This window comes from Rhinolophus ferrumequinum, chromosome 11 (genome assembly GCF_004115265.2).
Source record: "Rhinolophus ferrumequinum isolate MPI-CBG mRhiFer1 chromosome 11, mRhiFer1_v1.p, whole genome shotgun sequence".
NCBI lineage: Eukaryota > Metazoa > Chordata > Mammalia > Chiroptera > Rhinolophidae > Rhinolophus > Rhinolophus ferrumequinum.
The window spans coordinates 4112365-4123641 of NC_046294.1; the positions used below are offsets into that span (position 1 = coordinate 4112365).

At 55.9% G+C, this 11277-nt stretch overlaps 1 protein-coding gene across 1 annotated transcript; it reads right to left on the reverse strand.

Annotated features, from left to right (window-relative positions):
* Positions 1–2997: 2997 nt before the first annotated feature.
* Positions 2998–8319, reverse strand: GAL (galanin and GMAP prepropeptide). Its single transcript, XM_033120897.1, has 6 exons — positions 8125–8319; positions 7775–7855; positions 6961–7015; positions 5060–5146; positions 4571–4654; positions 2998–3228 (listed from the first exon to the last, which is right to left on the reverse strand). Exons 2-6 carry the CDS (start codon positions 7853–7855, stop codon positions 3164–3166), a joined length of 372 nt encoding a protein of 123 aa, XP_032976788.1. The 5' UTR covers positions 8125–8319; the 3' UTR covers positions 2998–3163.
* Positions 8320–11277: the final 2958 nt, after the last annotated feature.

The following is an 11277-nucleotide window of genomic DNA, read 5'->3' on the forward strand; positions in this document are numbered from 1 at the left end:
CAAATTTAACCACCTATATCTTTCTGCTCTACTAAATGACTTGGGCCACCTTTGTGATTTTTTTTTTTTAAAGATTTTATTGGGGAAGGGGAACAGGACTTTATTGGGGAAGCAGTGTGTACTTCCAGGACTTTTCCAAGTCAAGTTGTCTTTTCAATCTTAGTTGTGGAGGGTGCAGCTCAGCTCCAGGTCCAGTTGCCGTTGTTAGTTGCGGGACTCGAGGAGTTGAACAAGCAACCTCGTGGTTGAGAGCCCATTGGCCCACGTGGGAATCCAACCGGCAGCCTTCAGTATTAAGAGCAGAGAGCTTCAACCACCTGAGCCACCGGGCTGGCCCCCAACATATATTTCTTATGTCACTGTCATGCGGGGTGTCACGTGGGGTCTCAGCTCCCACTCCCCACATAAGAACACAGGACATGGTGAGGCCAAAAAGGAACACCCACGGAGCCATAGATAGGGGAGTCTATATTCTCACTGGCGGCTGGGTTGGAGACACAGGAAGCAGGGGCCACACGATCCGCAACCTGCCGTCCACTTCTCTCTGCCAACCAACCCCACTTGCTAGCTGCAATCCGCCGTGCTAACTGCAATCCTTGCTTGCTAGCTCAGCCACCATCTTCTTGCTAGCCCCCATTTGCTGCTAGCATAGCCACAGAAGTTATGTTAGTGGCTAATGGCTCACTGGTTACAGCTGACGGCCAACTAGCCACAGCGGATGGTCATCCAATCACAGTTGATGGCTATTTACTGAAATTCACATGCTGCAAATTTTCTTTCCCATCAGTTAACCACAAGCTGGTACACAATACAGAAACATGGGAGCAAACGAGCCATCCTTAAGAGAGAACCTTCTGTGATGGCAGACTATCAGCAGAAACCTACTTGTAACCCTCCTCTTGGCTCTGAGGCCCTTCATCCCTTTACGAATCCCTGTTCCATGCCCGAAACTCCACTGGATGCAGCTTAAAGCAACGACAGACACATTACTGTATGAAATAAGTTAAAATACTGGCTGAGGGAACTGAAGGTGTAACTTTCATCCAAGATAAAAATGATGGAGAACTTAGAGAATCTAAGAGAACGGAGTCCAGGTGAAAAGACACTGGAGGAGAAGGAGCTGCTCGCTGTGCCCGGGAAGCTGTGTCTACAGGGGCAGGAGGGAGCCCTGGGCAGTGTCTGTGTTTTGGACTTCGACCATCCTGACAGGTCTGTGGCCGCATCTCATTGTCTTAATTTGAAGTTCCCTGATGACATACGATGTGGAGCTTTGTTTCACTTGGCATCTGGTGCCTCTTCTTTAGTGAGGTGTCTGCCCAGGTCTCTTGCCCATTTCTAACTGGGTTGTGCATTTTCTTATTATTTTAAGAATTCTTTGTGTACTTTGGGAAACAGTCCTTTATCACATGTGTCTTTTCTTTGTTTTTCCTTTTTTTAAGGAGGCTGCAGCTCACAGTGGCCCATGTGGGGATTGAACCGGCAATGTTGGTGTTATCAGCCCCACACTGTAACCACCTGAGCTAACCAGCTGCCCCCAAATGTCTTTTGCAAATATTTCCTCCCAGTCTGGCTTGTCTTATTCCCTCAACAGTTGGCGGTCTGAACGTCCGCGCACCAGGGCACTGGCAGGGAGGGCTGGGGCTGGGACGGGGGTGCATGGTCGCTGGACGGAAGGAGATGAGGCTAGAGGAGACCCAGCAGGAAGGCCGTGGGCTGCGGGGTGGATGGAGGGCACAGGGTGTGTCCCCGGTCAGCAGCGGTGGCATCACTGGGCACTTGTTAGCAGTGCAGATTCGGGCCCATCCGATACTGAATCAGATACTCCGAGAGAACGAAAGAAAATTAAATGTGGAAGAGGAAAGCTGAGGGTGGTGCGGGCAGGGAGTGAAGGATGGGCCCTCTGTCTAGAGAGCCAGGTGGCGGGTGTTGCTTCACCCTCAGCTGGACCGGGCACCCTGGGTCTGGACGAGGTGTGTGCAGACGGAGGAAGAGCTGAGCGGGGTCTCGGCACCACAGGAAAGTAGAGGAGACGTGGCTCCACGTCGGGGAATGGCTGGTGGGAGGAGGGAAAGCTTCCTGAGTGTTGTAGGCGGGGAGACAGAGGTAAGGGCTCGGGTCCCCACTAGTGTCCACTTTGTCCTGGAGCAGGTCCTTAGACGGTGACCCTCCTCACACTTGGCTGTGTATTGCAGTCACGGGGTGGGGGGGCCATTAAAGGCACAGCCCCAGACTCTGAACGCCACCCGGCCCCCAGACGACACTCAGGGACAGCCAGCGGGGGCCACTGAAGGGCAGCAGCCATGGAACTACGTGCCCACCCCCTCAGACCTGCTCTGGTAAACGCCCCAAAGCCCCGTCCGTCACAGAACTTAATAAGAGGCTTTCCATCTCTGCCTGTGTTCTTTTAGGACCTTTTGGGCCCTCTGTACTCCGGCTCAGGAGACACCCTGTGGCTGCTGGTTTAGCAGTGCTGGTCCCACGTGCTGGTCCCCACACAGCATTGGCAGGACGCACGTTGCCTCATCTACAAAACAGCGAAGATTTTCAGGACACTCACCTTTCTACCTCAGCCACACGAGTTCTGATACTGCACCCTGTCCATCTCCACCTCACTCCCAGCCCCCACCCCGCCGCCAATCCTTTTCTCCTTATCACTTGTCACACTAATGACACCAAACCACTCCTCGTCCATGACTGGAGTTGCTTTAGACAGTCTCCCTGGAATATCAGCTCCATTGTCTGTTTTGTCCTTTTGTCTCAGTAACGGACTTACCTTCACAATCATGTTAGACTCGGATTCATGTGAAGATAACTTCATATTCCCTGGACAGGCAGTGACAAGGGAAGGTATCTCAGAGACGCTCTCACTAGTACAATTTGGGTCTAAAACTTGTATCCAACACACATGATTAGAATCAAGCTTTATCTTTGAAAACACGCTGGTGGCAGTGGTGACAAGACAGACGCAAGGAAGAAAAAGACAACAAAAGTAGTTGCTATTTTTTATTTTGCCACTCAAAATAAAATAATTACCAAAGGGAGAAATTCTTAAATGATAAGAGCACAGCATGAAAGCAGTGAGGACAGGAATAGTTTACTCCACGTAAGTTGTCATCTTAAAGTCTCCGCGTGACGTGACGTGACGAATTTCCCCGGGGCTTCCTCAGGACTGCTCTGTGTCTTCTGAGGAAACGGCTGAGGGGAGCACGTGCTCCAGGGCCCCGGCCTCTGCAAACGGAAGGGGCTCTTAGGTGGCCAGCCCTGGCCGTCTGCCCGGAGGAGAATCACAACTGTGGCTCCAATCCCAAATCAGGTCCAACGTTTCCTGTTTCTTACCTTTCATGATTTAATTCTCATACTTAATATGTATGTGAAACTGTTAGACTTTCAAATTCATGCTTTAAGGAAGTATAACTCCTGTTTGAGTGATAAAAATTGGTATGTCCTAATGAAAGAAGTTCCATGCTACAAAATTCAAAACATAAAACACGGTAAAAAACAAAACAAAAAAAATAAACCCTGGAAGAGTCCATCTGCTCCTTGCTGGAGAGTCAACAGCAGATTTTCTACGGCTGGGAGGACCCCGCAGGCGCCACTAGGCTCAGACAGAGGGAACCTGGTGAGGGGTTTGAGATTTCCACGTCCTCCTCCTCCCAGGGTCTCCCTGCCCGTGGATGGTTCTAAGGAAAAGCAATGGGCTTTACGTCTCCTCCCCCCACGTCTTCCCCCTCCCCACACCCACCCGAAGTCCTTCAACCAACGCAGTGGGGACGGAGAGCAAATGGGTCAGGGCAGAACCAGGATCAGCCTTGACTTTTCCAAACTCATAACAAAACCGTGAAGTGTGAAGCTGGACAACCAAATGGCTCTTGGAGCATCACAGCGTGCATCCCCCCTTTCCCTGCTGTGTCCCCCACCCCATCACCCCTCATGGTTAACTCTCAGAGCCTCGCCTTCCACAGGGGCGGTTTTGACCTGTGAGATTATCTGACTGAGGCCAGACTTGAACGAATGACAAGCATAAAGCAGAGACGGAAGTGCTAAAGTTGACATGGGGCCACAGGGAGGCCTGGTCACGTACTAGATGTAGACGATACTAGATCCAGGAGCGAGAGCCATCAGAATTAAACTCAGCCTGCCCCAGATGCGAAAAGAAATCCCGAAATCTGAACTATGGGCTCCTATTAGTTTATCGTGCTTACGAGACAGATAGGGTTTAAGATGGCCCACGGGGAACCTGGCTTGGGCACTGTGGCCAAACTGGCATTGTGGTCGGCACCACGTCAGTAAATGCATGGCGTGACCTGAACCCCGAGGCCCTCTCTCTGCCCGGCAGCGCTGTTGGTCCGAGGACCCTCTCCAGGGACAGTGCTGGACCCGCGGCCATCCCAGCCCCTTTGTAGCTCGTCCCAGTTCCCAGCTTTGGGATCCCAGCCAACAGTGGTAACAGTAGGTATGTGGGGTTGCTCAGTCGCTTCCCCGTAGAAGCCTATGGAATCCTTCCTTAACCGGCTTCTTATGTGCCCAGGGTTCTAAGAGGTGGAAATGTAAATCGGTCTATGTCACATACCTCTGAGATGCAAGAAAGTCAGAAACTCGATTATCATGCGCTCAACATCCTTCTCGTCCCCCGGCAGTGGCCTGTCGAAGCTTCCTAGAAACCAAAGGATCCACGTTTACGACTCACCATAGGTGCTCGGGGTCCTAGGACAGCACCATCCATGGGGACCTGGGCATCAGGAAGTCAGTGAACCCCCGAGCATGAAGCCATCACCAAGACGCCCCCCACCCCCCGCCCAGGGCCTTGCTCATGCATTGGAGGGAGTGGGTTCAAGGCCACTTCTCTTGGAGGCCCCGTCTAGAAGGGCTCTCTGCTGTCCCTGTGGCTGCCTCTTCCTCTCGGGTTTTGCTGCTTCTGTTTCTGGCAGTTGACAGGTGTGGCTGTGGGTCGGGGCCACATCTGTTGGAGCCCGGAGCCCGACAGCCCCACTGTCCCACGTGCCCTGGGAGGTGACAGACAGTGAAGCAACTCGAAGCCCCGGGATTAAAGTCCTCTCACCTGGCCTCCCTTCGTCTTCAGGTGGGAGCTCCCGCTTGCCAGCGAGGCCATGCTTGTCATGGAATGACCTGTGGTTGTCAATGGCATCTGTGCAGATCAGAGAGGACAGCCCCTGAATGGCGTTACTAAGGTGATACCCTTCCCACACCCAAAGGACATGCAGCTGCTTATAACTCAAACGCTCACAGAACCAGACTGCAAAGCTGGAGCCGCAGCGTGGAAACCCCAGAGGAGGGAAGGTCATGCTCCATGGACATGAGGGAAGAAGGTGTGCCAGGGCCCAAGAAGGAGCCTGCCTTCTCCACAGGGAGAGAAAGTGGGCAGACGCATAAAATTCCGGCAGAGCCAGACAGGCCCTGGGGCAACACAGGCTGGTGCAGCCAGGAAGCACCGAGGAGGGTTCCAGAGGGGTTGGGGTCAACAGGGGCTTTGGTCCTGTGTCCCTGAAACCAAGGGGGGGCCACCGAAGAATTTCAAGTTCTGATATAAGAAGATGTTTATTTTTCAAAGACCACTCTGGCAGCTGTGTGGAAGATGGATTAGAGCCAGGAAGTGAGCGAGAGACACACAGAGGGGGAGGGAGGGAGGGAAGCAGGGAGGCTGAGTGTGTGTGTGTGTGTGTGTGTGTGTGTGTGTGTGTGTGTTGGGTGGTGTGAATCTCGATTGCAAGCAGAGAGATGCCTAAAGAAACTACTGGAAAGAAAGAATGAGGGCTATAAACCAAATGTCCTGGAATGATGAGAAGGAGCTGGATTGGGGGCTATTTAGGAGATAAAGAAGAAGAGGGGGCCGTGGACGGCTCAGGTTTCCCGGCTGTTGCCCTGGTGGGTTGTGTCTTCTACAAGGCTAGACAAAAGAAAATGAATTCATTTTTCCAGAGACAGGGTTTTTGGTACTCAATTTGGGAGAATGGTGGTGAGCTGATCCTCTGATACACGACTGGGTGTCGTCAGCAGACCTGCTCCTTATGTCGCCATTTTCTACGTGGGCAGTAAAGTCAAGGGCACGCTGTGAAGCGCTAAGAATTTGGACAACCGGGCAGTCTGCATGTCCAGCTACTGGTGGTCCAACTTGACAGAGATAGAAACTTGACAGTGAAAACGAACTTGTTTTCTAACTCAGGATTCGAAATCTTGGCATACTCTCAATATTCCAAAGTACCAGGAATAGATATTTTTGTTGCAGGATTCCTCGTGTTTGTTGGGCCAGCAGCACACAGCACGGACGAGGTGCTTTCTGAGTGACAGAACTCAGAGCTGCAAAGGGTTCAGGAAAACATGCACCCTTTGAACCAGTGAAAAGACGGCGGCGTGGGACCTGAGACCAAAGACACCCAGCGGATCCGCCTGTGACCCCATCTAGCTTTTGTCATGTCTGTTGCCTGAGTTTCTCAAAGCACACAGCTCTCAGGCCCCGCCAGGTGATGGATAAACAATCATCTGTAGTAGGAGGAAGTCTATTTAAACTCCCACTGTAGTTTACACGGGGGGGGGGGGGGGGGGGGGGGAGCAGCCCTGAGGAATGGAGCAAACAGGGGAAGCCTGGCAGGAAGGCAGGAGAGAGGGTGCTGAGGGTCTGCCTGGCTGCAGGACGGTCAGGGTTCAAGACAGAGCCAGGTGCCTCAAGGCTGGGGGTGGGGGTGGGGCAGGAGGGGTCAGGGGCCCCAGGAATCAGTCCATGGCTGTGGGTGAGGGGAGTGAAGGGGCAGGAGGAGGACTGCCACAGGTGGGGGCTGCCTGTCAGGCAGTGGGAGCAGGTGCCATGTAGGGACACGGCAAATATCATTAACCTACATGGAAACCCACCCTCAAAGTCTCAGGAAACACCCCCCCATTTCCCTCTATCTGACTGTCACTGGAATCTTCGGCACACATTTCAGAAGGTGGTGCTAAGTCACTTACGTGGACCAAGAAGGTAGCCAGCGCTGTTCAGAGTCCAGCCCCTCTTTTCCTTCACCTTAAGTGGGAGAAAAGCGGGGTCAGACCGTGCCTGATGCGGGCAGCTTGTTTGTAGAGCTGCCCATGGTCCCTGTGAAGTTACGAACTTCAAATAACCATAGAACTTAAATTACAAACACACTCTCCTTACTCTTTCACATAATAGACTTAAGGGACGCAAACTGTTAAAGCAAGAGTGAACGTTAAATGACATTTACCCAGGCTTTGCACGCATAACACAGGAATTAGGATGATGCATGTACTTGTGCAAGCTTCCAGAAATTCCAGGTTTGCCCCCAAACACGCCGTATTTGACATGACAACAGGACTACTTGCTTTACGAAATAATTCTTTGTGGAGCCACAGACCACAGACTCATCTCCATCACCTGCTTTTAAGTGAGGCTGAGGACACGTGTTGGTCACAGCGGCTGCCAGACCATGTAACCGACGCTCTAGGAACCGAGATTTGCTTCTGCCTTACCCGAGGCGCTAACGTAAGGTACAGCGGCGTCAGACCGACAGGTTTGCAGCGGGGCTGTCTAGGCGCCGCGGGGGCGCGATGCCCAGAGAATCCGACGGAGGGAGCGTCTCCGTGGATACCCCCGCCCTCAGCCCGGCTCGCAGGACCCGGGCCTCCCCGCCCCGCCGCCCCGCCGTTTGTTCCCGTTCCTGGCACGAAGCGCCCACCCTCCGCCCAGCCCAGTTCTGATGCGATCGCCCCCCTTCGCTGAGAGGGGACACGGCTCGGGGGGCGTTTGTCCGCGCCCTGCACTTACCGGTGACCCGAGCCCCGGGATGGCTGAAAGGGTCCCGGCGAGGAGCAGGGAGGCGAGCAGGAGGGCGCCACCTCTGGGCATCTGCAAGGGAAGGGGCGGTGGGGGCGCCGCGCACCTGGGGCGGAGGTCCGACCCCGGCCCTGCCCTGGTGGCAGGGGTGCCGGCGACCGAGGGTGACGAGCACCGAGTGGTTTGCGACGCCCCCGGCAGCCGGTGCCCGGGCAAGAGACAAGGGACAAGCGGCAGAGGCGCCGCGGCCCCGGGAGCGTCCCTCGGCTTGAGGGCGCTCTGCAGAGGGAACGCGGGGAAAGGGGACGCCGCCAGCTGCGGCGGCCGAGGGCACACCGTACCTTGAGCGGCGGTGGGTCCGGGGCGTCAGAGACCCGGCGGGGTGTCGGCGGATCCCGGGGTGTCGCAGGGTCCGGGCGTCCGGTCGGGTCGCGTCGGGTTGGGTCGGGCCGGGAGAGCTCACCGCATGGCGCGGCCTCGGGGACAAGGAGGCGGGAAGCGCACAGCGACCGGGATCCCTCGACGTGTCCGCGCCTGGAGCGCCGTGGCCTGCGTATTTATGCGGCGCGGCCGGAGCCGCGCGGTCACGTCACTGGCTCGGTTCCCGCCTCCCCCTCTGAGCCCTGATGGGGGCGGGAGTGACCTCAACCCGGCTCCTTAGCGGCGCTCCGAGGGCTGCGCAGTGGCCTTGTATTGGGGGGCTGTGTGAGGGGGGCTGGGACGGCAGAGAGACCCCCGATCCGCGCGGGAGAGCACTTCAAACCCCGCGGAAGAGACCCATCAGCCTGAGTGCAAAGCCTCTATCAGCCCATGCAGAGAACCCCAAAACCACCTCAGGAGCGCCCTAAAAACCTCACGACCCAGGTCGCGGCTGTGCTGAGAGCCCCACCCTTATTACCCAGACCCTGGGCCCTGGAGGAAGTGAGCCCCCGCCCTACTCCCCAACAGGTGCTCCCCTGCCTAGAAAGCCACTGAGCTTCATGGCCAGGAACCCCAGGAGAGACGGCCAGGGACCACCCCTCAGTCCTGGCTGGCCCAGCAGGGCAGTCCCAGGGCTCCCTGCCTCCAAACTGGCGCCCAGCTTGTCCACCTCTGGGTGCCCACTGGCCCTCAGGTACCCAGATCCCTGTCCTGTTTTGCTAAAAGGGGGCAAGTCAGCTAGGGCTGTTGGGCTGTAGGAGGGGGCACCGCCGCCCCCTCGCCCCCCGCCCGTGTGGATGTTCCCTATATCCGTGGGCGTTGCTGGCCTAGAAGGGGTCCCTGCCGATGTCCCTCTCTTGACTCCCAGGTTCAGGACATGGCAGTTTTGAGCAGGGCCAGGTAGTGGTTGAGGTCTCGGGGACCTGGGGGTCTGGGTGGCCCAGAGCAGAGACCAACCCAGGCTCCCAGGGGTGGTCAAGGTGTGGGCGGGTGGGTAGGGCAGCAGGAAGAGAAATCAGGCAGGAACAGACCCTCCTCGGCTCCAAGAATACTTGGTAAGCTCCGGCCAGGCCCAGAGGGCTCCTCGCTGCTCACAGACAGCAGGGGATATAGAGGCAGGGCACCTCTGGGCTTCTAAAGAGGGATGAGGCCATCAGGTAAAACCTTGCCTGAGCCCTTCTCCCTGGTCACCGAAGTCCTCAGCAGTGGCACACAGAGGCTGCCCCTCCCTGAAGGTGCCAGCCAGCCCCGGGCTGCAGCCCTCTCCCCACCAGCCAAGCTGAGTATTAGGTTGGCTGACGTCATCAGGCACCCGCAGTGCACAGGATACAGGACAAAGGACACTAATAATGGTCACGCTACCCTATGTCTATCCTGCATTTTAGTCTTAGGAACCTTTTGTGCAGACAGCTCCAGGCCCCGCGGGGGAGCCATTCTCTGCAGGGATGAGGACACTGGGGTGATGGTCAGCTGGCTGGTTAGGAGGGTTGGGGTGCTAGAGGGGTGCTGGCGGCGAGACCTGGCTTGGCGAGAGGTCTCAGGGGCAGACGGGGGAGGGTAGTGTTCTCAAGAGCACAGTCGTCTGACTTCCAGTCACTCGTGTTTGTGGCAGCCTGGGCTCCGAGGAGAGTAAGGGGCAGGGGAGCTGGCCAGGACTCACACACTGGTTTCCGAAGCCCACGGTAAACGCAGGGGCACATTCCTGACAGGGAGCGGAGGGGGCGTTGGGGGGCTGCCTCCCCGGTGGCCAAGGGCAGTGGTGGGCAGAGGGACAGCTGAGATCGGGGGAGCAGAGGGGAGCTTTCTGCGACTCACCAGAGAAGTGATGGTGATGCCCTCTCCTGCCCTGAGTCCTTGTATTTAGAGGGCAGCACTGGGGAGTGGGCAGGGCCAGCCACGGGTGTTGCCCACCTCCGCAACACACACACTACCGAAGAAAAGCCACTGCCTTTGACAACTGCTGGTTTAACAGGGAAGTCTTGCTATTACTCAGGAATACTTGCTTTTCTTCTGAGAACCAATGCATCCTGTGTAAGGTACCTGCGGGCTAATTTCAGCTTTCTCCTGTCTCCCAGGTTAGGTGCTTCTTGCCATCAATGAGAGCTTCAGGACCCTTCTGCTCTTAACTTTGTCAAGGAGCCTCTCAGTCTGAAGGAGCAGGAAGTCAGAACTGAAAACCTGGGTCCAGAACCCCCTGGCCACAGAGCCAACATTCAGGACTCACAGTGGGGACAAGGTGGCCTCCACAGACAAGCAGGACACATGTCCCACCCTGGTCAAGTGAAGCACATAGGTGGGGCCGTGAAATTTTTATCTGAATAGTCCCAGACCATCTGGAAGCAGAACCCTCCTGCTTGCAGGGCCTGGGTGCAGCCAGGGAGCCCACCGGTGCTACCAACCCGAGGGGGCGTTGGCACCAGGATTGACAGAGAACAACATGCAAAAAACAAAAAACCTGCCCTCTGGCCACTTTTCCCACGTGTCTCATGGAAAAATCATGAGCAGCCTTCGCTGAATAATTACATACCTGTGCTCAAAACAAAAATACTTTCTCCCAGTTCATACAGTCTTTCACTATGAGGCCCCCTGGGGGACACCCACTGTGCCTGCCTCTCCCTGCGTCTGGGCTGTGACTGGTGATCCTGGCCAGAAGAGTCAGGAGGACACGAGAGGGAGGGCTACAGGCCGAGCGAGGCAGGAGCAGAGGCGTGCTGTGATTCCCCAGGCTTGGCAGATGCGTTCAGACAAAGGAGGGCAGCACACCTGGGAGGACGGCGCCTGCTTCCTGGCACAAGCTGTGCTGGAACCCACGGCCGCGCGTTCTAATGGGCTCTGTGTGCTCAGCCCGATGGGAGTCATCAACTTGTCATCCTGAAGACGGCCCAGTGTGTGGCAAACAAAATGGGGCACCATTAGAGTAATGGAAATCAGGCAGAAAGCATAATTTCACCCCTGCATCGTGAGCCGGCCCACCTTCCCTTAGAAGCCCTGTTCGCTTCCACCAAAACCTGGGTCTGGTGAGCAAAATCAGTAAGGAGGCAGATAAGCCTGGGCCAGGCCGATCCGCACTAGAG

What these genes read in the sequence shown, in the direction of transcription:
- GAL (XM_033120897.1), bottom strand. Translation starts at nt 7,855, where the DNA reads ATGCCCAGAGGTGGCGCCCTCCTGCTCGCCTCCCTGCTCCTCGCCGGG. An exon ending in TGGCTACCTTCTTGGTCCAC is followed by an intron (nt 5,147 to 6,960) that starts GTAAGTGACTTA and finishes TGATCTGCACAG; the next exon opens with ATGCCATTGACAACCACAGG. An exon ending in GACTTTCTTGCATCTCAGAG is followed by an intron (nt 3,229 to 4,570) that starts GTATGTGACATA and finishes TTCCGTTTGCAG; the next exon opens with AGGCCGGGGCCCTGGAGCAC.